This window comes from Coloeus monedula, assembly GCF_965178545.1.
Source record: "Coloeus monedula genome assembly, chromosome: 4".
NCBI lineage: Eukaryota > Metazoa > Chordata > Aves > Passeriformes > Corvidae > Coloeus > Coloeus monedula.
Window position 1 is genome coordinate 6,549,546 of NC_138784.1, and position 26,583 is coordinate 6,576,128.

Sequence of the window (26,583 nt, forward strand, 5' to 3'; positions counted from 1 at the left end):
TACACAGCCAGTCTAAAGCTTGTGCCCTGATCCTTTTGGATCTCACAGAGGATGAGAATGGGAGAACAGAGAATATGTCAGTCAGCGAAATGGCCTTTTACATCTCCCAGTTTCAGGCAAACAATTTAGGCAGTGAAGTCAGGCACCTGGTACTCTTATGGCTTTATCCATAGGGAAAAGAGAGAGTCCTGAAAGGGCTCAGACTACCTGGTTAAAATTTCTAGGTATTCATAGGAATATTCTTCCAAATCAACCTCAACACATTATTAAAAGGAATTAGTATGAGGCCACAAGTTCAACTAGATTTTTCTTTAAAAATCCCACAACAATCCTTGAAGGACTATAAAAACATGAGGTGAAGTATTCTGGGCCGATTTCCAACTTGAGTAACTGTATCTTCTCTAGAAACTTCTTCTCTTTTTAAATTCAAGTACTCTTTCAACCATTTTCTGTTCAAAGAATTTGCAGTCACCCATTGAAACTTTTTCCCACGTAAGCTTGCTGCTTTTCAGTAACTTTATCATAATTCAGTGTTTTTAAGGCTTGTTCTCATGAAAGGTTATTATTGAATATTATGGCACCAGCACATTGCTGTTCAAAGGTTTTTCCAATGTCTGTGTCAAAGGTTGCACTTGACAAATAAAGCCAATGCCAAAGAAAATTATGTCACGTCTCTAACACAGGAGCAGTTTGTCTACTAGGAAGACATAAAGTGCATAAAATTACATCTCTATGTGTGCAGTAATAGAGTAAGAAGGAGAAATTAAAATAAAGTAGAAAATATACCTGTATGTGACAATATCATACATCCTACATGCTCCTTCTCCGCCACAAGTCATAGTACCCCACTTCAAGCAAGTGGTATCTATCAAAGCTCCAAAATAAATAGGAGATGGGATTCCAGCTGAAAAGAATATTAGCAACATTTCTGTGAATAGCAGTTTTCTTCTGGTTATCAGCTACGCTACAGAGCCTATGCTGTTTGTCAGCTACTTCATCTGTACTGTCCTCTTGCAGCATGAGCCACGTTCTCTATATATCTTATGCTCTCTCTTCTTCCTCATCCACCTACCCTCAACCAAAGATTTTCTTCCCTGTGGCCTGTTAAACAATATCCACATGCTACAGTATGGACAGTGTTTCCTATTCAGAACTCAACATTTTCTCTCATCACTGAGAGGCAATGCTGCCTTCAATAAACATAAACAATAAGCAAGAAGGAAGGAATGCCACATGGCATTCCAACAAGCAGCAGATGTAGTCCCATGTCCTGGTTTCTGCTGGAATACAGTTAATTTTCTTCTAAGCAGCGGGTGCAGTGCTGTGTTTTGGATTTAATAGGAGAATAATGCTAATAACACAGTGATGTTCTAGTTGCTGCTCAGGAGTGCTTACATCAAGGAGTTTTTTGTGTCTCATGTTTTGTTAGTGAGGAGCTGCACAGGAAACCATGGGGCAGAACAGCCAGGACAGCTGACCCAAACTGGCCAAAGGGATATTGCATTATCTGGAATGTCGTGCTTAGTATACAGACTGGACAGAAGTGGCAAGGAGGGACCGACTGCTGCTTGGGGTTGGGATGGGTATTGGTCAACAGATCACACACAATTTTATTCTGCATCACTTTTTTTCTTTTGTTTTATCCCTCTATTTTTCCTATTATTATTATATTTTTCTTTATTTCCATTACTAAACTGTTCTTCTCTTAACCTGCGTGTTCTACTGTTTTTCCAACTCTCCTCCCTATTCCATGTGGGAGGAGAGTAAGTGGATGCATAGTGCTTAGATTCTGACTGGGGTCATACCAAGGTACCAGCCTATTACCCAGTATAAAAAAAATGCAAACTGCAAGCTGTTCTACTTTGCCATGCTGCTGAGATCTGTAAAAAAATCCTAAATTCTTCCCAGTCAAAGGCACTCCATAGAAGCAATGACTCCTGTGCCATGCCCATAGCCCTGATGTGACCCTTCTCTAACTCTAGGTCAGCTCTAACTGCTCTTCTGAAGTGTGTTAGATATTTTCTTACCGAACACTCTTGAAGCCAGTCCATGGATACCCACTCCAAATGATTTCTCTTCAGGCTTTAGAGACCTGTATGATAATTGCATTTTACACTTATTAGTAGAGGTGACATTAATAAGAGCTATTTAACCCTTTTTTTAAATCAAGTTTTTCATCACATTAAGCCCAAACCATTCTAGTAAGAGCAGTTGTTGAAAGAGTTACGTTCATTAGGCGATTGCTGAAAAGTTCCTTATCTAGAACTGCCAAATCACAAAAGGAAAAGCTTCTGTCAAGGCACCCTCCACTTGTACCAAGGCCAACACAAAGTGCCAGGTAGCTGTGCCTTAATCAACATCACGTTCCTGTGATTGATAAACACATGGGTATCACACACCACTCAATGTCCCAGTGCCCTGACTCAGTGGTCCTGCATTAATTCAGGATAAAGCTGATAGCCAGAAGCAACATCAGATTATAAAGCTGACATGACACTAAAGCTTAGCAGCACAGAAATGACATAAGATTTCTCTCCTCTTCCTCCTTCCATAAGCAAACTAAGCAACTTTTAATTCCCTGGAGAATTAAAACCTCAAAATAAAAAGTCCAGTAGATTTCTTAAGGCAAGGAAATTTTACTGTACCTTATTAAGACCATGTATCCAGGCATGGCTGCTAAGGAAAAAATGAAGCTGCAGACTAATGTCAATATTAAAAAATAATGGAGCATCTTGTCACAGTTTTCATGTCCATCACACTGGCCCAGAGTTGCAGAGATGTTTTGAGATGAAAACCCTGAGGCTGCGACACAGGTGCAGTTTTCAAATACCTGTCATAAGAGTGTTTTAATCACACAGATTGTCCAAACTCACACACTGAGTGGCAAACCCACACTCTGCTGGCACCCAGCTCACTGTCTCCTGCACTTGAGATCGTCACTCATGAGCAGCACTGCACTGTGGCCTCTCTCTCCCACACTGCCAGGCACAGGTCCAGCCATCCCCTGTATGTGGGGATAGAAGCTCTGAAATACCTGGTTACCTGTTTAAATCTACAGGGTAAAAGAGATTATTAAGTCCATGCTATAGACTATCATTTTGGCTGAAATGTTCTTGGGCACTCAGGTTCCCAACTGGCAATACCTTCAGAATAATTTCTCACTCCATGTTAAGCATTTAAGATTCCTTTAGTTCTTAGTAGAGAAGCACTCTTCTTCATTATATTTTTTAATTTAAACTTCAACTAGTTTTCATATTCATTTTGAAATTTCTGGTGCTACTCAATGAATTTGTTCAAATCTCTGACCTTATATATTCAATCAAATGTGCATGGATATTCCCCACCCTATATTGGTATAATTATTTGTCACCTACTATAGTTCATAGCTACAGTACAATAAAATGTATGCTTTACCACACTTCTTCCAGTTCCTCTTGAGGATTTACACCCAGCAAGACAAGGTGACACATAAGTGATTCCATTGTTCCCACAAACAGGGTCCCATATTTTAAGTGGGCAATCACAATCCATGTTGCATCCAGCCAGTAGAGTATTTTCAGCATATGAAACTTGTTCTATTCTGAAACACATTTAGAAGATGAATAAATATTTCAATAATGAAATAGCCACAGTAACCTTCTGCAATGCTTGAGATTCTATTTTAGCTCAAGTGTCGAATCAGGACCCAGTCCTACATGCTCCTATCCTGAAGTCATGCCTTTCTACCTTTCTATAGGACAATAAATCGTATTATATTACATTCATATTATAAATTAATGTGTACCCTACAGCATTTTTCTCATCTATGGCATGTATGTCCTTGATTGTCCATAAGAGTTGCATCTACACCTCCATGTTCATTTTACAGACACACAACCCAACCTGGTCTAATGGAAGGTGTCCCTGCCCATGACAGAGAGGTTGGAAACAGAAGATCTTTAAGGTACCTTCCAGCCCAAACCCTTCTATGATTCCCGGTGATTAATGGCAGGCTTCAAATCAAGAAACTGCAGATAAAATATCCTCTGATAACTTGACAGTAATGAAATTCGAGTAAACTGGTGTAAGATTAAGAAGGGGATCTTTTCCTCTCTTATTCTGAAATTGCACTCATGTGTGCCTGGTTTGACCAACAATTTTTATTTTCACCTGCAGTTACATGATTTTACTAATTGTATTAGTAAAAGAATTAATATGGACATGCAATTGTCTTTACATGGATATCCATTTTAATGCACTTTTATTGTTTGAAACAGAGATAACAGAAAACAGACCTACTGCCTCATGCAAGCAAAAAGTCTTGAGAATCTAGAATAGGAAAATAAAATGGAACCCCTGGCAGATTCTTGACCAGAAATATCATCCTGGTGTCTTAAGACTGAAGTCCTCTTGAGTCTCAAAGAACATACCCTTGATAGGAAACTGTTAGACCAGCAACTGGTGAGGTGTCACAGACAGTCCAATAGGCAGCAAAGTAGAGAAGGTATTCCAGTAAAGATACCCAAAACGCTATGTTTGCAGCCTGATAGATATTTATCTTGAATTTCTTCATGAATAAGCCTCCAGAAAAATACCCAACGCATAGAACTGGTAAGTTGTAAATACCTATTTAAACAAGTGAAACGTCCATGTTAAAATAAAGGAGACCATCAAAGCTGCTCTACTATAAGGTAGATAAAGAAGTAGCTACTGCAGCTGCTGTTAGAGAAGGTTGTGTTTGGCAAAGAATCAAAGAGTGCCTGTGACTGAATAATTTAACTACAGTCAGAAATGGGTCCCTGCTAATTTCCTTTCACACCCAAAACCTCTGCCAAAGTCAACAGCAGGTGAGAACTGCTTGGGGAGTGAGCTACAGGATAGGACTGAAATTATTAATTGGAAAATTGCAATCTAGAGTTGAACTCTAGGTCCAACTCAAAAAAAAAAAAACAAGAAAAAAATTATATGGTTTCACTCCAGCCTCTCCAGCTGACTGAGAAATTCAACAGAAAGATAATCTAGTGCACATCTTAAGGTACATCTTAATGCACTCTGAGCATCACAGAAAGGAGGAACAGACTTTCAGTTTTGAGATGAGATTACTCAATGTGCTCTCGCACTTCTTTGCTGATTGATACTTTAATGAAACAAATTCTGACTGAAAGACATGTTGGAAGTGTTTTTACACAAATATCATATGGCTTAGTTTCATATCAGCTGAATTTTCTGAGCCAATTCAAAAGATGCGAATTAGATGATAAAATTCTGCACAAAAAATTAGATGTTTAGCAGAAAATACATTGAGATTCTATTCTAGCTCAAGTGTTGAATCAGGACCCAGTCCTACATGCTCCTATCCTGGAGTCATGCCTTTCTACCTTTCTATAGGACAATAAATTATTACATAAATATAATAAATTAATGCATACCCTACAGCATTTAGAAGTGCTTTGTAGCGTGATATCCCTCACATGTAGAAGCATTTAACCTTAGTATGTACATGTAAATACACATGAACATAGGTATATATGTAAAAATATAGATAATTTGAATAGAGACATCACTAATTGATAGAACAAAGCAAAGAAAAATTCAAACATACCAATTAAAAAGATGGCATCTGATGCAGATTTTCCAAACTGCTGTTCCAGATACTTGGGCATGAAGGATATCATGCCATCGAAGGCACTGAACTGTAACACAGTTATGCATATAAATAACATATACACGGGGTTGTGAAACAGAGCCTTGAGGAAGGGGATGAAATCTGGAATGACATAATGCCATGAGTTAGTGTGATGCTTTATGAAAAGAATGACCCATTGCTCAGCGTGGCTGTGGGGGAAAGAAGGGAACAGAATTGATCCTGAATGGGATCAGGCTCAATCTTGTGCTTTGCCAGACACCACAGGCCAAAGATTACTTGCTTAGCCCAGGGTACCCTAACATTTCTCCTCTACCCAAAGATACCCTCACACTTAAAAAATCTGTGCTTATAAAAAAATAATAAATCACAGCAGCAGCAGCTACTGCCCCATCTTTCCTCCCTTTTCTCTCATCTCATGCCTCAGAGCATTCATCAAAACCCCTGTCCTGCACCTGGCATTTGGCACAAAGGGGTGCAGATGTACTATAGATCTGTGACAAGGTCTCTGCCCCCAGAGACCTGAACACTGATTTTGGGTTTTGCTGCTGGGGAAGAAGAGGCCTGAAGAGAGCTGTGACCATCCTCTCAAAACCTGTATCATCCAACCTTCAGCCAAGGAAGCATCTGAGAAACTAATTTACAGAGGTCTTTTCTCTGCTTAATGCCCATTAAGTCAGGATTTGAACCATAAAAAAAGCCCCACAATTCCCCTTTGTCTAGTGTTCTCTGTTAATTAATGTGATGAGCTATTGTCAAGAAACTCTGCAGATAAATATAAGCATCTACAAAACAATGACTGGGCCTCACTGAAAGTGGGCACCACTTAGGATGGGTGTATATCTTTCAGAGGTAAGAAAGTACCTCATTAGAAGACGATCTGTATGCAAATCTTGCAAAAATTAGTCAGTTAGAAACACTATAAATAGGCTGCATTATTTACACAGGCAGTGACACTTTTAATCAGGGCTTCTTGAGAAAATTTTATTATTTTTCAATTAATCTTTTTTTGGGTTATTTTTAACTATAAAAGCATCAAGTTTCAACTTGAAATCCCTGGTGATTAAAAGTTGTCTGAATATGTCCTGGTCAATAGGCAGTAAGTGGTTGAACAGAGGTTGGACCAGGTCAGCTCCAGAAGTCCCTTGCAACCTCAACTATTCTGTGAAATGAAAAGGTTCTACATTCAAGATATTCAGGGACAGTGAACATTCACAGAAACACGGGGAGGGAATAATCAGGAAAACAAGCTTGGAAAGGACCCTGGAATACTAAGGACCCACATCTGAGTTAGGAACCTTTCCTCACTAGAACAGTATTTTATTCATGGATTCATTTAAGGCTACTTGATAGCAGAAAGAGATGCTTCATTTTGATAAACATCAAAATGAAGTTTCAATATCAGCCAAGATCTAAGTACTCACTCTGAGTATGGTGAATTTGCAGGGCTCAGTTGGAAGCAGGACGGAGAGGGAGCTGCCACATGGCACTTACTTTCTGAAAATGAGGGCCCTGAGCAGGACAGGATCAGGAGACTACTCTGAAGATGATAGTCTTTGACATGTTTTATTCACTTACATTTCCAACCAGCAACAAATAAAGAAGGAAAAAATAACCTCCTACAGATATATAGATTTGAAAGGCCACAGATGTGAAAGCTGCTAATGGTAACATTAATAAATGTGAGTCGAATACATCTTTGTTCAACAGTAATTAATTTTTTTGAGACACTTAAGTACCTGTCAATTCCCTTTCAGGGCTTTCAGTTGGACTCAAGAAAGGCACAAGTTATGTGTTGGTTTTCTGCTTTTTTGCACAGTGAATGTAGGGTACAAGAAACCAGTATCTGCAACTTATCCACAGCTCACTGAGTTGTAATATTCCTAACCAGATTTCAGTGCTTTAACCCTCTCATGGGAAGAAAAGATCTACATACACCTGAAATGCAGGAGGGGAAAAGGAAGGAGTCCAGATCCTGGATCTATGAAATCAGCTTTATTCCTCTACAAGGAGCCATTCTAAATCCCTGCACAAATCCTTTGAACTACAGAGACATGAAAACAGAGTAGGCATTGCATATCCTGGACCCATCTTTAATTACACAAATACACACAGTTCATACCTTAGGACTAAAGTAAGAAGGAAATAAATCCAATATAACTTGCCTTTAGCAATTTCATACATGGTCTGTTTGGTTCCATTTTTATCATTTTCTTGCAATGGTGTTACTCTTTTTTCACTTGTCTCCTCAGGTTCATTGGTTTCACCTTCCTTCACAAGTGACTTGGGCAAAAACCAAAATGGTATTCCCACAAGAAGATTCAGCAGTGCGCAAATCAAAATGCCCAGCCACCATGCTCCAACCCAGCGGGCATCAGTAGCTGTTATAGTTATCTCATCTATAACAAAACACAAAAACAGACATCTTGGATCAGTTCAGAAACATTCTTTGCTGTCATCTTGTGTTTTCCTAGTCATCTCTGACATAAAAGCATTTCAAGGATTCTTAAAAGGAGGCTCATGAAGGAGAATATTCTCCAATCTTCTTTTCTAATGTTGCTAATTTTCTGGGAAATTTCAGTGGTTTGTATTAAATTAATTCTAGTCCTTTCCTATGTCAAGCCAGATGACACAATTTTTCATCAAATAATTTATAAGCATATTGATTTGTGAATTGAATATTATACACAGACCTTCCATTCTAAAAGAAACACCAACAAACTCAGGTAGGACTATCACATATTAGCAAAGAAACATTTTTTGGCTCTGATAAATACACCAACTATAGACTTAAAAATAAGTTTTTATATATTCACCCATTACCTGCACCTACTGATCCAATGTCAACAAACAGCTCTGCACAGAATGAAGCCAACAGTAAACCAAGGAAGGGGCCGACTACAGTTGCTGTATGCAGACATGCTAGAGTAGGAAAGAGAGAAAACACCCTGAATTAGAACCCAGACATAATTATCTTCTTGGAATTGTTACATATGGTTAGGGCAGCTCTACTGAAAAGGCATTTGCACCTAAAAATGGCCTGGTTCCAAAAAGTTTCTCTCCGGTTAAATTACAAGTTCTACAATATTGTTATTTTGATAAGGCACTAATCACTGTTTTCTGTCTTCCTTTATTGGACTGAAAGGCATCATAATAATCCTTTCTTTTGCTTTTGTTTATGTGTGTGTGTCTGGGGGAGGGTAGTTATCACAATAGCATAGGTTTACCCAGGTAGAAAGGTGAATTCTCTGCTTTGGCAAAATCCTCCAAATAGGAAATGCCCAAAGGCATGATGGGAGTTTCACCCATTCCTCGTACTATGTTTCCAGCCATCACAAATATCCACAGCAAGGACCCAGGCTCTTTTTCACATTCTGTGAGCAAAACAAGAAGTCAGAATCAATGTCGTAATCCCAACTATTAATGAAAATCTAGAGATAAAGAATTGACCAATAGCTTAAACTTTCGGTAGCCTGTTCTATTAAAAAAAAAAAAAAAAAAAAAAAAAAAAAAAGAGAGAGTAAAAACGGGTCACAATACGTTTTTACTTCCTTTCTCTCCTTGAACTGGGATTTCTTCATCCCATAGTCTGCTTCAGATTCCACTGCTCTCTCCCACTTTTTCATGCTGAGATTTCTCAGTGCAAATTCATTATCAAATAAAAACCAGCTTTGTTAGCAGCAACTGCTGTCTTTCTGAGTGGATGCATTACTGACCACAGATGAAACCTGGATCTCCCGTTTCAATGTCAGATTGCTGTCAGCAAACACAGGTGAAGCAATCTACACACAGATGTGGTCAAATTCAGTCCAGCTTTCGTTTCACACAGGAAATGGACTCATATATATGAACATCACAGTCTTGCTTGTCCATAAACTAATACAGAAACAATCACCTTACCCAACTGCATGCATAGGCTTGAGGATCTGTGGGTTCTAATGTGCATATTGAGTGGCTGTAAATCATTTAGATGAAAATTATTTGCCTTTCTACACCTTTATTTTTACATTTATAAAATGGGAAAATACAGTATCTGAAATCTTCGAGCGAAAGGTTAATTCCAAGTGCTGTTAGGTGTGCCCATTTCACAACTTCTTGCGCAGATGCAAAAATGAATAGTTTAACTGACATGTAGTCTTGGAAAGCTTGGAAGCTGCATCCATTACTAAATGGAGACACAGGAAACTGCAGTACAACACTAAGGTTTGATGCCACTTCATTCAGACAGTATTACAGCAGTGTGATTCAGCTTTAGCACACCCTGATGGAACTCCATCACTAAGTTTAACAATAAACTGTGGGGTTTGGGTCACCTAACTTTTACCATCCACCAATCACCTAAGTTTCCAGCAGTCAGAAGGCAGACCCAAGAGGTAATCTGATCCACCCTAAAGTACAGAGCATGAATGTCCTTACAGCAAGAGACAAGCTCTGCAAGAGCTCTGTAGTCTCCTTTGTCCAGCTACCAAGGGAGTCTAAAGGAATGGTTCTGATTCAATGCTTCCATTTGAGGTAGCTAAAGACCCAGGAGATTAATCCTACCCTCAGCATGAGAATTTTGTGTGTGATTATTTAATGATTTCCTCTGAGCCCTTTGACTTCCCAGTAGTTCCTTTACATGCACATTGCTAGTGCACATACATGTTTCAGTCTCACAGATAAGTTTTAGCCTAGTTTAAACTATTTTCTCTAAAGGGAATTGAGAGCTATATTTTAGTTCTAGCTCTATTTCTCAGACTTTTATTTCCTATGTGTTACAACAAAAAAGCATCCTTATGCCTCTTACCCATTTTTGAAATATGCTTCCAACCTCCTCGTGGTATCATAGGATTTCAAGTCAAAAAGAGGAACACTTGTGAGAACAACCTGGTATTATACTATCCCAAAGTGGACTACCAGGGATGTTAATTTAATTGCCTGGATACTGTGAAAACTGCATGAATGAAATGTTTTAGCTCTGGAGTCACAGACCAAAGAAACACAAAGGCCAGGAAATTTCCTGACCTCTAGTTTCTAGGCTTTCAAACAGTACTGATAAACAGCAGAACCCTGAAGTGATTGCTAATGAAAATAAAAACCTATTTACTTAGACACTATAGACACAGAAAAAAATATTAATAGGCATAGGAAAAGCCATACCTGTTGATGGTTCCTCTGTAGGCAAAGAGGACAAGCTTTGATTGACAAGGCATAGAGGCATCACTGAAAAATTTTCCCGTTGTGAAATGCTGCTTTCAATACGATACCTGTTGGAATCAAAGGAAAGCATGCACAGGTCAAGAAGATATTAATGAGAACCATCTCATGTGTCTGTACTGTAGTACTGGAGCTACCTATAAGAAGAGTGTGTAGCTGTAGGAAGAAGGGAATCCATGTCAAAAGTTAGCTGAAGAGAGGGTGCCACCAAGGCTGTCAGAGCCATTCCACACTTGACACAACAAGACTGAAGGATCAAAAAACACCTTTCTGATTGAAACCTACACAAGCCTACATTATTAATTTTTTAAGCCAAGCAAAAATCATTTAAAAGTAGTTGATGAATCATTATGGTCAGTGCAGGCCTTGCCAACACAGTGACCAGGTGATCTGTCATCCAGGTTCCAAACCAAGAGACCTTTAAAAATCACCTTCTCTTGCCCATCCAAGCAGATAAGAGCTAGTAGTGTAAAGTGACAGTATAACAGCACACTGTTTCTTGGGAGAGCCCACACAAGGGGGAGCAAAATGATGAAGGCAAAGGCAAGGGAAGGTGCCCACCAGAGGGGAGACTCTCCTCAGGAAGTGATGACTGACTTTTGAAGCCATCTCGGAAGCAAAACAAAAGAAACCGCTCTGCAATGATCATATTGAATCCATGCTCAGCAATGTCTCTCTCAATAAGCAACACACTCAGTGGAAGGATGTATGGATTCATGCAAGTAAGGATCACAGAAGCTGATGTGAGCTAAGCAAAACACTCACCTTCCAAACAGAAAATGAGGAACTGATATCAAAAGACATCCCAGTGACAGAATTGTGCAGCCCAAAGCAATTATTCTGGGTCTGTGAAGCTTTGCTCCAAAGTAACTCACAAATGCTATCAGCAGCAAGTTACCTGCAAAGAGAATCTAGTTCACAATTCACAAACCAAGGCATCCCATGATCATTGAGAGTGCAACACAAATTTGAGTATTTCTTGTAAGCTCAGCTGCTGGTTCTTTTCTTGTCTTGTAAAAAGTGTCACCAGACAGGGAACTGCCTACATGGTGCAATAATTCCCTGCTATGTATGATCTTTTTTTGGAAGAGTTACATCACATGAAAAGAACATGAGAATAAAAGGCAGAGTGGAAAAGAGATCACGGTGAGAAAGATTTTTGAGTGCACCTTTATAGAGAAGAAATTTCCCACTACTTTGCATAGGGATCAGACCCAGGGACTGAAGAATAATAGCTGGTTTAGGAAGTTATTCCCCTAGGATTCTTTATTTTGTAATGTGTAGGGAAATACGGAAGTGTATCTCCTAGTGTTTTTGTAGTGAAAATAATAAACACAAGATGACAATCATATTTAAAAAATGGAATAATAATTTAATATTAATTTCAGTAAATTTTTAAGAATAAAAAATACAGGTTTTTATACCCAGGACCATTCAAAAAAAAAAAAAGTGCTAAAAATCTTCATTTTCCTCTCCTCCACTTTCACTTCAGAATCAGTTGATTTTCTCCATTTATTGCTATGCAACTAAGAAAAGAATCAAGCTTCATATTATGAATCAGGCCCTATAAAAATAGCAATTTAGTAATTGTACACCTACTAATTTTATGATCTTTTTGTCAGAAGAACAAAATCATGTCTCTGAGTGATGAGAGTCATGCTCTGAAAGAAGACAATGCCTTTTTTATGTATAATTTCTAAACAGACCATATTGAACCAGTGGCTTGAATGACACTTAAAGATGTGCATTTAAATTTATCACTGGGCAATAAAACTTACTAACAGGCAAGGCAACAGGCACTAAAGGTAGAACTGGAAACTTTCTTTGCAGCTACAGCTGTACAGATACAAAAGCTTGAAACAGTATTGAGTTCAGGTAAGGATTCACAATCCACTCCAACCAAATTTAATGAAAGGAACTATAAAATGCTAAATATGGCCTTAAATTCAAACAAAGCTTACACAGTTGTTTTTTTGTTTTCTTCAAGAAGATTCAATACAAAGCTCGTAAATTAGTTCTCTTTTGTTAATTTCTCTGTCATATCTTATGGTAGTGCATAAATTAGCTGAACCAGTTTTTAAACCTAAACTTCCCCATTTAAGTGGTCCTATTAGTTTCCAAGACATGAAATTGTTACATATCAGCTCAAATGGAATGACAGAGCTGGCCACTATTGTCACATACAATAATTGAGAGCAAATGAGAGTCAGACCACATATTACATCTTCAAAGAATCAGAAATATTCAAATGAGAGATTACCAATTTCAAAGCTTCCATTAATGATGCCCACCAAAGAAGCTGGGATATTAAATTGTTTCTCTATCTGTGTGTACATGCTGTTCATGTAAGCACCAGACATAGTTTTCCCAAGGAATGCAAGTGACAGTGCCAGCAGAAATACCTGGAAGGGAAGAGAAGAATGCATAAAGAATTCAAAGTAACATATTTATGAATATTCCATGGTTATTGCCTTCACTGAAGGTGTGCTTCCAGTCAAAAGAGTGAGCAGTTTTGTTTCACTGACGTGTGCAAATCCCATCATCTATTCTTTTCTAGAGTTATGGCTTCACTAAACAAACAAACAAACAACAACAAAAACACACACACCAAAAAAAAAGAAAAAAAAAACCTAGAAAACTTTGTTCTTCACCATCTCTAATTGACCAAGACTGTCTTCAGAAATCCCAAGTCCCATTTACCCAGCCAAGGCAGCCGTGTGCCTGCTGCAAGGTTGCCATCTACAGGACCTTCCCACCCTCTGTTCATCTGAATGACAAATTGCTTGCAGAACTAGGATCGTTTCCTTTGGCTGAATTACTTGACCCAGGATCTGCTCTCCCATCTCAGCAGAGGTCATAAACCCAGAACAAGTAATTTCAACCAGAAGGAGTATATAACATGTCCTTTTTACAAGACAATTAGTAGCAACTGACAGTTAAAAAGTTAAAATGAATGAGTGCAGTAGTTTTCAAATCCTTTTAACATCAGGCTTCTTTATAAAGAGAATTTATGAAATCAAATCAATATTATTTTTAGATACATCTGCTGCAAAATCTAAAAGGCAAAAGAAATGTATTTGGGGTTTTAATTACTATGAAAAATAAGGTAATTTACAAGTTTTACTAGCATTTCTCAACAACTTGAATTACTATTCAATATCAACAGCCAGTTTTTACTGCCACATCTCAGTCAGTAAGGCTCATTTCACAGCTTTAAGAAGGAAGGGTAAACACGTTAGACTGGGAGGATTCTACAAAGTCAGTGGTGGAGCTCCAAAGCAGCAATCAACAAATACCTCCAACACATCACAGCGGGTAAAGTTCCGGGAGAGCAAAAGCCAGCCCCATTGTTCACAAACTTGTTTTACCTTGGTTAGGACATTAAGGGTAGAAAAGAACAGCTTATCCATTCATTTAGTCTGGGCTGTAACTTCTACCAAAATACTGTATATGTAAGTAATAAGAGTTGTGTGTTCCATCAAAATTGCTAAAATATTGCTGTACCTTCAGCTTGGAAATGCAGCAGATTTTGTCCTCAGCATGTGGCTTCTCAGGGTCCTTCATGCTGCCTTTTTCAATTGATACTGATGTCTGTTTCTGAGTCTGTCAGTCATCCCATCACAGTGTTGAAAAAGATGAGAGAAAAGAACAAAATTTTTTGTCCCATGTTCACGAAAATATTAGATTCCTTCTAAAAGATTTGATATATTAGCATTTTCCTTAAATAATTGCAAACTGTATTCCAATGAAAAATACAAGTCAACAGACTTTATTTTAAAAGAAGCAACTTGATTAGAATACACGCATTAATCTCTTGGCATTAAAATTAGAGGAAAATAAAATAAAACAAAACCACCAGACCAACTCAAGTTCAAAACAGACTCCACTCTCCTTCTCATCCCAATATTTTCAAAAATATTCCTCTTTATTTGTCTGCCTACTTTTACTTATCTCCATTTCAACTTGATGATTAGTGTGTCTCGTAGTGCTAAGCCACCTGCTTTCTTAACATTTTACATATATTCCAAATTTGTGTTCAAAGAAGGAGTAATGTATCCCAGGGACTTGGCTATACTTACCTGTAAAAGCGCCGACACATCTGAGGGTTTGCACAATGAGTTAAACAGATGTCATTCTAAGGACTCCTACAAAGACTCTGCTAAATAAAGTTGTGCAATACAGTTCCCTACTGCCTGATGGAGTAAGCTGAAGAAAGCCAGGGCAAGTCAGAGCCCTACCTTATAGTGAGGATGGATACAGGTTAATTTCCTCTTTTTTTGTCTTGGATACACTTTCTAAGTGTGATCCTGCAGCACCTGCTCTTCTCTGTGTTTTCCACTTCATGGATCCAGGGCTGGGGAGCAAGCTTGACAAGCCCACCAATAGGACTCAATTGTGTTTCAAATTCTTCAGCTCAGCACCCTCCTGGTCAAGCTCTTCAAACATTAATTTCTACAACAATGTTAATCTTCTCAAATGTGTTTCCTAAGTAACTTGATTCCTAGCAAATTCACAAGCATTAACTCCTTCTATAGCTACCTTCTCACTTCCAGTTTTTAAAAAGATAATGCACCATTACAGCATTCCTGGAAATACTTTACAATTAACTGTAGGTGGTCAGCACTCAGACAATTAGCTATGATGGATACATAGTTTTTATTTCTACTCTGCTCACAAATTCCTGCACAAACTGTGTTCAATCACAGGACTGTGCTCGTACAGCTTTGTACTTTTTTTTGCAATTTGGAATAAAAGTTTATATCCCAGGGGATTGTTTACACCTTATCTAAATACTGCTTTTCTCTGAAGCCCACCAGCACCGCCAAAACATCACAGCCATCCCCTATGTCTGTCCTCTTCTAGGAGCTGGCAAAAGGGATTCTTTCCCTTACTGTACCAGTCCCTGCATTTCACTATCACACACAGGGAACATCATCTGGCTAATTGCAGGTTTTCTCTTCTCTTGTGCTACAAGATACCAGACAGCCTGTTACCATTTGACTTGGGGAATCAGATGCATCACATCACACATCACACATGCAATTAGAGAAGGCAAAACAGCATTGTTTGCATTTAATTATTCATACCTTCCCTCAGAGCATAAATTATGATAGGGGAAAAAAAGCATTTCAATCAGTTTTTTACTGGGAAGATTATTAAGATTATTAATTGAATGACAAAGTAGACAGAATTACTATTTCCAGCTAAGATTTTGAAATTACTTTCCCCAGCTTTATAATATTTTGTGGTCACACTTCATCAAGTGTTACTGAAGCCAACACAGACTAACAGCCTAAATTATCAGAAAGACACAGCTGCATACAGCACTCAGCTCGGGTGCATTCACGCCACACTTTAAGTCTAGGTCAAAATTTAAATTACCATTTCTGTGCCTAAAGATGAACCAAGAGTGCTCCCACTCCCTTCTCCCATCTACCTGCTCTCCGTTGTACATTCCTCTGGTGTACCTTGTTTACACTCTCAGGCTCTTCTGACTCATCTGCAAACCTCTTTAACTCATTAAACAGGCAGAAATACAGCTATATTAAAATATAGTTATATTAAAATATAGTTATGCAAAAGTTTGTCCTTGGGTTCTTGCTGACCCACCAGCTGTCACGTAAACACCTGCACCTGAATCCCACTCATAAGTCTGCAACGTTCTCTGAAATTTCAGGGAAGAGGGCAGTAAAATCCCTCCTTTCACTTCTGCACTGAGTTGGTGACATATTAATGGCAGGATAAGAAGTTGGCAATGACACCACAACTGCCTGTTCCACTCATCTCCACTGTCTGACTAAATCTCCATGGGCAACCAGAAGACAGACAAGTGATCAGAAGACACCCACTTTGCACAGTGCACAAAGATTTATCTCATAGTGTGAGCAGTCCAGAGCAGCCATAGGACACTCAGCATCCGAGGTAACCTGGGCTGAACAAGGCTGGCTTAAAACCAAAGCAGATGCTTCCTCTGTGGACTGAAACAGGCTTGTTTGGTGCAGCTGACAACAGCAGGCAGGCAAGCATTGAGACATCACTTTGGACCCATTTGTCCCACACAAACCCAGCGGTACATTTTATAGTTCTAAATCACATTTCACTCTAGCTAACTGATAAAAAGGACAAAGGCACCCAAATATATGGATTAAAAAGTTGATGATGCAATGTTTTGCAAGTTGCCTTGTCTAATTCCCAAGAGGACATCCTAGTTCCAATGTAAAATCCATTTTCCATTTAGCTCAGCTTAGTCATATAGATAAACTGCTACATCTTTGTTTTGTTTACAAACAGGGTTAAAAATCACAAAATGCAGTGATTCAGAGAGGAATTATGGTGTCAGAATTTTTAACTAATTTATTTTTCTGGTTGCAAAAAGCTTTTTGAAATCTTGTTTTACTAGGTACAGTTTAAACTGTTACTCAAATGCAATTACACTAATGTTAGACTGAGACAAAGGAAATTATTCTCATGGCAAAACAATTAGGTACTTATAGTTTTGAAAAGGTTTCTGCAAGAAATCACGGATATGGCACACTTGAAATTTGAATTTTAATCTACATTGCTAAAAATGGGACCAAACTTGGTTTTTTGCCAAATTGTTTCAGCTGTGCATTTTAGAGTACTCACTCAGATGTGACAGACATGGGCTGAGTTCTTAGAAGGAAAATTAAGCCCATCTCTTTCTCTTCCCTGCAAAAAAAAAAGTCCAAGGGCTACATCTGTGTCAGATCTCTGAGCATGAAGTGCAGACACTCCTGCCCACTGAAGACATCCAGAGAGCACTCGAAGGAGAGAAAAGAACTTTAAGAGTGCACATAACGTGTGAATTTACAGGCTGGGTGGAGTTCAAGAAAAGGGTGACACAGGGTCAGAAGGGAAGAAGGGAATGAGATTATGTTACTGATTACTGGACATTACAATATCAGAGAGTAGTTTGACTAAGCATAAATAGTTCTGGTTAACATGACAAGAAGAGATAATTTGACTTGGATTAAGTCCATTAGACATCACATTTAAGAATCAGTAGATACACCTTCAAGTATTGGTGCTCAGACAGGTTTCATTTGTGACCTTAAGTCTCTTGCTGACACTTGTGTTTGTCCCCCTCCCAGAAAGAAGTGCCAATGCCCACCAAAATCCTAAATGTCATGTGTAAAACGTGTGGTGAGGGTGGGACTGGGACTGATGAAAGCCTGAATTTCTGATATGGTAACTTCTCAGTTCTCACACATGAGAAAAACTCTCAAGTAAAAAGATCTTTACATGGTTCTAATATGTGAAAAGCCTCATTTTCCTCAGAAAATATGCATTTTGTTAGAGCTGTAGCACTGCTTTCTGTTTTCTCTTCCTAATAGGCTCCAAATCAAACCTGATGGCTGCCTGTACTGGGATTTGGTTTATACATCTTAACCAGAAACAGAAAACATGTTTCCACCTTTGATCCTCTAACAAAAATCTGAGGTAAATTCTTATTTCCCCCTAATGTATTTCAACAGTTTTCTTGCATTTTATAATTTCCTCGCTAACCCACTGCCACTTTTGGGAAATTAAAAAATCCTCTGACAAAATAATAAGACAAAAACCTATGATCTGAGCTGTGAGGACACTGACCACTGAAATAAGCAAAATGGGCAAAAAAAAGCCATTGTCTTGGAGTTCAATAAATTATTAAATAAATAACCATGAAATAAACTTCATTGAGATTAAAAAATCATAGTAACATCACATACAGGACTGTGTAATTCTACAGTCTCTGCAATATTATTTTGTTCAACAATAACTTCAGCTCACGACAAGTAAGGTTGAAGATTCAGACCCCAACAAAGGAATCACAAAAAATGAAAATCAAAATTTCCAGTCAAGTAAACACCACCTTGTAGCAGGCACTTAAAATTCCCTTTAAATACTTATCTCCATGGCAGAAAAATTAACCCAGAGGTTATTTTAACAGGTAGTTTAAGTGATTTATAATTGGCAACAGGTACAAATTAAACAGGTCTCCAAGAAGAGAGGAGTAGATATATGAAGTTACCATATGTTCATAAATGCACAGTTTACTATTCAGTAAATTTATGTAAAATTCAACACATAGGGAATTCAGCATTGTTCTTGATTGGGATTAATTCGTGGGTAATAAAGCGTTACAGAGAGCCTATGATGTCTTAGCATACAGAATTCCCTTCTTCTCCATGGGATTTCTGCTAAAGGCCATATTCTCACTAAACTCGTATTTCCTGCATTATCAACCTTGTGTTTGAGAAACTGAGACCACATGTATCTTTTCCTGTCTAGATAGGTTTTCTTTCAGGGGTAGCTCTAATCATTCAACTGCTTCATTACAAGGAATAAACCTTAAGAACATCAAGTATTTGTACAGAATCAGGTATAACCTATTCTTAGCAAGGAATTGTGTTGAAGATCCTCATCCAGAGCCTCACAATAGGAATTAGAGTCAGATATTTCCAGACAGTAATTTATCCCATTTCGAGACAGCTGTCTAAAGCAAGTAGGAGGAAGAACCTCTTTGGAGGTGCTTTTTTCTTCCCTTTGATTTGGAAGTCTCAAGAGCTTAGCTTAGTCTGGATAACTAATTTTTAGACAGACAAAAATCAGGTCAGCTGACACCTGTCCTGGTTATCTCTCTTTATGTCATTCTAGATCTACTCATCTTGGCCAAGGAACAAAAATCCTGTCAGCCAGCATCTCCCAGCCTAAGGTCAGGACCCACTTACAGCTGCTTGTGCAAACTCACAGGAAATTCAAATGGATAAACAGTGTTCTTATGGAAAGCAGTAAAAGTTTTCAGTGAAAAATGCAGAGTATAATTACTGGTCCTAGTCTAAATATTGTATGTCATGATGATTTACCTACCAAAAATACAGAAGACATTTCTGCCCTCACATATTATTTTGAAACCACTAAGGACCAAGTAGCTCTTTCCCAACACAGCAGTTGTAAGCAACCACTTCTAATGCATGAAAAGCTGGGAATATGAACTGCATCTCCACAGAACCACAGCAACCGAGGGTCGGACATCCCACAGGACATGGCATGGCAAAACAGGTAAGGATATCATGACACAGAGTAGGTTCACCATCATTCACCCCGTCAGTTCAGAGCTGAACTCAGAGCAATGTTTAAAACCATTTTATTTCTCAGAAGTGTCTGCTGAGACCTGCTTCTCTGGCAGTGCAGAGCTGTGATAGCTGAATAGCCACGTACCTCCCAGTCAAATGGAGGTTATCAGGGAGAATTTCTTACAAGGACAACACAGAATTGGCTTCTCAGGGTTGTGTCCTGTTCCGGATACACACTCCAAAAGCTCCACTGCAAATTTCAACCTTTGAACAGACCAGCAGAACTGAGCATAGGAACCTCACAACAAAGACTCTTTCACAACATTTTCACTTGTTTCTCCTGCTCATTGGCATTCCAGCATCTGCATAAATGAAAAAAACCCTGCTCAAGATACTTTGTGAACCTACTTTCTCAAAAGAAAGAGAAGCAGGATGCAAAATAAAGAAAGATATAATAATTTAATTGATTCTCTATTAATCAAAAATGTATTTATTTAGGCAGTGTTTATACCAAACTAAGGTAAATCATGAGGAGCCACAAGGCCTCATTGTAGTGACCTGTGAATAAACTCATAGGTAAAACCTTGGTCTACTCAAACCAGGTAGAAAAGTATCCATCTGCATCTAATAAAAAAGTAGGGTGATGTTTACCCCTGTATGTGCAGAAATACAGACAGGCACAAAACTTTCTGCCTATTTTTGAGTCTGAATTCAGATTTACTTTGACCATCCAGTAAGATTTCCTTCCCTCTCACCTCAACAGAGTTCATGTCAGCTACAGGCTAAACGAAAATTCAGATCTATCTTCCATCCTCAACCCTGCATCAACTCTACTCATCCCCTTCAACTCATGATTGCCTCAATTTTTACACAAGAACAATAAATAGACTTTTCTAGAAAGCGTTCAGACCCTGCCTTGAAGATAATACTGCATATGTGCAAAATATTATTGCGGTCTGGTTTCATAACTAGTTATTTATTTAAACCAGTGATACTGTCATAACAGTTTCTCCCTTAAGAAAGCAGTTTAGCACATTGATTTGCACTTGTATGGATTTGGGGACTTCGCTTTTGTTTTAGCAAAGCATATGCATGCTTTCTAGCCTTGCAGAAAATTTATGAAGAAATAAAATTCTTTATTTTCCATAAAATTTGCTCAAGTCTAGAAGACATTCTGTTGTACAAACTTCCAGTATTAAATGTTAGAAAACATAAATGTTTCAGTTGTCGAAACAGCTTTTCAGGATGTTGAAAGCCTAATTATATACTTTTGGGCAGTACCTCCTAGTTGAAGTACAAAGGGATTTGTTGTGTAATCAGGTCGTCAGCTTTCCACTAAAGAGGCAAATTGTCTCAAGTATGAACTTTGAGAAAAGTTATAGGAACGAATGTACTGCAGGTTGACTGGAAGTTCAAAGCTTCAAAGTCTCTCTGGTGTTGCAGTTGCTAAGTCCACTTTACACCCCCCAAGTTGCCCTAGAAGTGGTCTCTCCTTACAACACTGCTAGAAAGTTCTCCCTTTGTCTAGCTTCTGCTGGTCACTGGCCCTCTCCCCCCTCCCATCCCTTTTCCCATTGGCTCCTATTATGTCATTCAACCTTGCCTCTGCCCCCTAGCCCTCAGACTATTGGTTTTGGATGCTCTGCCCGCCTTTGGGATTTTTTGGGATAAAATTGGCCCGGGCTTTCAGTTTTGTTTCTTCTTGCCTCTGCCCCCTTTGGGTGTGTTGCCATTAAACACCTCGGAATTGCATGCAAAGAACCCATCTCACTTTTTTGTCTCTGGTTTGTGCACAGACTGTGTGTGTGAGTGGCTGTTTGTGACTACCTGTGAAGGTGAGATTGTGTGCACGCGTAGGTGCTAGGAGAGTTCTGCCTGAGTGTCTCCACAAGGGACCCAGTAGGAATAAACGCGGCATCCATCCACCAAAGCTCTCATTCAATACTCTGGAGTCTTTTCCTCTGAAAAAATGACATTACCTATGATTCATCAATCAGTGGTTTATGTAACCTGATAGCATTTCACTTTCACTATCCATCAAGTCCACAAGGTTTTTGGTGTGTGATAACATGCTTTGTGTGCAGAGATATCATCAGGCTAGATGATTAAAGATGATACTCCTGGCCTTTCTAGGCACACTTTACTTAGGTCAGTCCTAAAAGGTGTGAAACATCTGAGTGGAAGATCCAGGACCTTTTGGGAGTCAGGCACATAGCTTGGCATGCACCTGTGAGCACGGCTCTCTAGCTGCAAACATCTCATTTTTAAAACATGGGAAATTTTCATAGGATCCCCTGAAGCAGATACTCTTTCTCAGAAGGGTTAAAGTTGCATGAAATATACATTGTCTTTTGGCAGTCAAAGTTAAAATACTAACTTCAAATAACAGTGTGGCTTTAAGACTTTCTAATAAAAAATACCTCACCTCTACGGTGATAACTTCTATGGTTTTTTCAACAGTGGCTTTTTCAACTTCTACGAACTGTTATGAGTATTATAGAAGGCAGCAGGATGATATATGACTTCAAGCAGTGAGCTGTAGTGATCCATAAAACCATGAAGATTATGCCTTCATCTTAATGCTTATGACATCATAACGCTTATGACTTAATGCTTATGCTTATGACATCATCTTAAAAAAATTTGAGAATGTGTTAAACCCTCATTTACATGAAGTGGTATGAAATGTTCTGTCGACATGAAATCATTGCCAACATTGCTCATTTTTTAACACAACTAAGCATGAACACAACTCCAATAGGTATGTGGCAAAGTCATAGCTCTCTAAGGTGAAATGAGCCATTTGCAGCCCGTGGGAACTCCGTGAAAACTAACAAAAACAAGCCTACAGTCATGAGAATCATGGTCACTAGCTGGAGTGGAAACATGTAGGAATCCTGCAAATCAAGAAAAATAATAATAATAAAAAAGACTACCTATGTAGACAATAATTTATGCAACAGAAAACACTCTGAAATCAAAAGCAGAGTTTAAGATACCCACTCTAAATAGACAGTAGGTATTCAACAACTACGGATTTTAAAGACACTTGTCCTGAAGTCTGTGCCTCTCTGCTGCTCTGCACAAGGCTCTTTTCTGAATCAAATGTTTTCATAAGGTGACTTTTTAACTTTGTCCCATTTAAATTTTATCATTCGTTAGCACAGTATGTGTTAATATGAAATTGTTTCAATATGTTAATGACTGAAATGTTCCAGAGCCTCATTTTTTTTTCCCCTCACAATGATGCAGTCCTTTCAATTTTCACTGGGTATTTGGCTCAATAACAATTTATTGAAAAGAAACAACACCTTTTGAACTAGCCATGTCCCTTGTAGCTCCCACATTATTTGTGAGAGCTCACATTTAAGTACTGACTTTTTCACACCATTCCTGATTTCTGTTATCAAGGATGAGCTCAGCCAAAAGTGGATTTGCTGCTAAATGGAAGGAAACAGCAATATCTGGTATAAAAGACACTACCATAACAGACCAAAAATCCACTAGATGTTTTCAGATGCATATGCTGAACTTCTAATGAATTGTTAATGACTTTTTACAGTAGAAAGATGATGTCATGTACTGATTCACGTTCCTTGTGCTTGTCTAAGTCTTTTCCCATCTCCAAGCAGAATGGAAAGGTCAGGTCTTACACTCACACATACAATGATTCAAGCACACTGTAAATTCAGCCCTACTGCACTTCTTTTTGAAGCAGGGCTATCTTATCTTGCAGCTACGTGTGATGACATACCGTAAATAAGTTAATTAATGTTTCATGGTATTGTCAACGTAAATTCTCCTACGTAAGCTTATAGACTGCATCTGCCCCTAGTGAAAAATTATTGCGAACATGACTGATTCTCAGTTCATCACAAGTCTCCTTTTTAAACAGCAGGGAAAATGCCACTATTAATAGCAGAGCTGTCAAGACAGCATCATCTAAAAGACTCAGAGTGTTTCAAGACAAAGCCAGATTGTCATTCTCTTGCAGTAGTTTGCCGAGAAAAAAAAAAAAAGTGATTTTTTAAAAGTGAGATAGTTTAAAAGAAAACTTAGTTAGAAGTTATGCACTGCATCAGGGGTGAAGGGCTGACATGAATCTGTGTAGAATTCTTATGAAAACCAGCAGTTTCTCAGAGAGGTGACTGATTTCATTTGCTTCGTACTTGCCAGTGATTCACCTGCAGTGCAGTAAGTCTGGGGAGCATGGAGGGTGGTTCCTGGTCCTACTGCATCTTCTACAGATGTCTGTGCTCTTTATGTAAAATGCTGGGGTGGGGAAGAAGGGGTGGAGAATTCTCACAGTTACACTTAGTAAATCAGAAACAGCACTTCTACACATGCTTAATTCCTCTCTTTTCTCCCTAACAGGATCATTTAGAGAGACTTCAGTCTGTCATTCAATAGCTTAGGGGTGGCCTAATTTAGGCCTTCCAGTGCCTGAAGGGATCCTACAGGAAAGACGGAGAGAGACTATTCATAAAAGTATGGAATGACAGGACAGGGGGGAATGGCTTCAAGCTGAAAGAGTAGGTTAAGGTGGGATATTAGGATGAAATTCTTCCCTGTGAGGGTGGTGAGGTCCTGGCACAGGTTGCCCACAGAAACTGTGGCTGCCCAATCCCTGGAAATGTCCAAGGCCAGGTTGGATGGGGCTTGGAGCAACCTGGGATAATGGAAGGTGTCCCTGCCCATGGCAGGGGGTTGGAACTGAATGATCTTTAAGGTCCCTTCCAACCCAGGCCATTCTGTGATTCTGTAATTCGATATAGTCACCCTGCCCTTCCTTTTAGCAAGGCTTTTCGTTCTGCTTTGAAGTACACATGAATACAACACGTGTTAGAGAAATCCCTATACTATTGTAGTAGTGGCATGTATACATTCCAGCAGGATCTTTGAAACCTGAATACCTTTTTAGACATTAATTGCTATGTAAGTGACTGATAGGAATTAACATAGCAGGAAGCAATGGATGGCTTAGGCTACCAGAAAGAAAGAACAGTATTTCTATTCCATATTCATATTTACCATTAGCACTGTCTAGAGCCCTTGAGAGTGACACTGCTAACCAAATGGAGTCCTGCTTTTGCTTTTAACTTCTGGAAACAGGTTGCAGGAGAGACAGGGGAAAAGAAAATCAAAAAGTTAAACCTTTTGTTGTATTCAAAGGTAAATCATTGGATGCAATTAAAACTCTATAAACTGTACATAAGAATGGCACTTGGAACTATAACTCACCAACCACTGAGCTGTCAATTCTGACTTTTCTCATCTAAACATGGAGTTTATTTCTCTTGCTTGAGGGATTCCCAGCTATAGGCACCGATTCAGCACAAACTGCTGAGCTCATTCTCAGAGCAATCATTAGCAATAGTCCTCTGAGGCTACATCATTGTTCTGTGAGCTGAGTAACAAAGTGCATCATAAAAGTTGGTTTAAAACACTGTTAACTACCCAAATTACTTCTTTCCATTTGCTTGTCAATTCCACGGATGGACACCACTCATTTCTGACTCATATTTTTTTTCCACTGGAGGAGAAATGATTAACTTTCCACCTCTTACTTCTCAGCTGCTTCTTACATATTTCTTCCTCAGGTTTAACATCAGTTTTGGGATCAACAAGAACAGCTCTTTGTATTTTTATCAGCACTGAAATGGCCCACATGAAACAGGAGTAACAAAGAAAGTTGTGCTAGCAAAAGCATATTTGATAAAACACTACTTGATCAAAGCAGTTCGCACAGCTTAAGTGCTAACAGTAGAAAATTACCACTCCACGCACCAGAAAGTACAGACACTGTAGTATTCAACAACACAGCACCAAGCAAGAAATACTGGGAAGAGAGCATTATAGCCAAAATTTTCAGACTTTGCCATCCAAATGTAAAAATTTAGGGAACAATCAAGGTCCCTAATCGTAATTGTCTAGTGTGATTTTACGCTCCCTCTGATGGTCCGCATAGCTTTTAGTTGTTACAATAGTGTCCTGATAGCCAGGTTCATGAATGGCAATCCTGGATTTTTTAGGACATATAAAATGACAGCAGAAGTCTTCTGATTTCACATTTGGCCATGTAGGCTACTTTGACTTTTTCAGATGTGCTGAGACTGTCAATGAAACCTCTTTTTTATGCTTTACTTTTGGTTTGCAGCTTAATTTAAAAGGAATGAAAGGCTACTAAAATTGCTATGAACATGAAATAATTGCATTAAACATTGTGCTCAACTCAGGTAACAGCTGCAAGCTGTGACACCTGCACCATTCTGTGTCATTACTGGTAGTATTTACACTGATGTGTATTAATGCTGCTGCTGTTCTGATTGCTAGTTTACTCAAAAAAGTGAAATAAACCCATTGCAAGGTAATGCCTAAACCTTACTTATTTCTGTTTTGATACAACAGGCCAACTAATCCATGAGTTATTCACACACTTCTAGTTCCTGGTAACTGAGCAACAGCATAATTTACCAGAGACATCTGCCTCACACAGCTGTACAGCAGCTGGGGAAGTGCCCACAACAGGTAATATGGCTCTGACACTCACAAATGGGACAGATACATCCACATCCATTACAAAGAGTCTTAACATGTCTTATTAACATTATTAAGCAAATGTAGAGCTCAGACATTGAAAAGTAGCCATTAAAAGTGGGAACCAGCTGCCCAGCAGGTGCCAAGAAT

General features: G+C 38.7%; 1 protein-coding gene across 1 annotated transcript in view; it reads right to left on the bottom strand.

Annotated features, from left to right (window-relative positions):
• The window catches only part of LOC309572699 (uncharacterized protein), a gene marked incomplete at both ends in the record, with an annotated part of 45,222 nt that extends 30,839 nt beyond the window's left edge, over positions 1 to 14,383 (bottom strand). Inside the window, 13 exons of the mRNA XM_082281136.1 lie at positions 787 to 904; positions 2,028 to 2,092; positions 2,646 to 2,830; positions 3,415 to 3,580; positions 4,410 to 4,605; positions 5,582 to 5,746; positions 7,789 to 8,022; positions 8,447 to 8,545; positions 8,851 to 8,997; positions 10,763 to 10,869; positions 11,585 to 11,717; positions 13,080 to 13,221; positions 14,324 to 14,383. Of these exons, the coding sequence (XP_082137262.1) occupies positions 787 to 904; positions 2,028 to 2,092; positions 2,646 to 2,830; positions 3,415 to 3,580; positions 4,410 to 4,605; positions 5,582 to 5,746; positions 7,789 to 8,022; positions 8,447 to 8,545; positions 8,851 to 8,997; positions 10,763 to 10,869; positions 11,585 to 11,717; positions 13,080 to 13,221; positions 14,324 to 14,383 (1,817 nt within the window). The remainder of the gene's footprint in view (positions 1 to 786; positions 905 to 2,027; positions 2,093 to 2,645; positions 2,831 to 3,414; positions 3,581 to 4,409; positions 4,606 to 5,581; positions 5,747 to 7,788; positions 8,023 to 8,446; positions 8,546 to 8,850; positions 8,998 to 10,762; positions 10,870 to 11,584; positions 11,718 to 13,079; positions 13,222 to 14,323) is intronic.
• Positions 14,384 to 26,583: the final 12,200 nt, after the last annotated feature.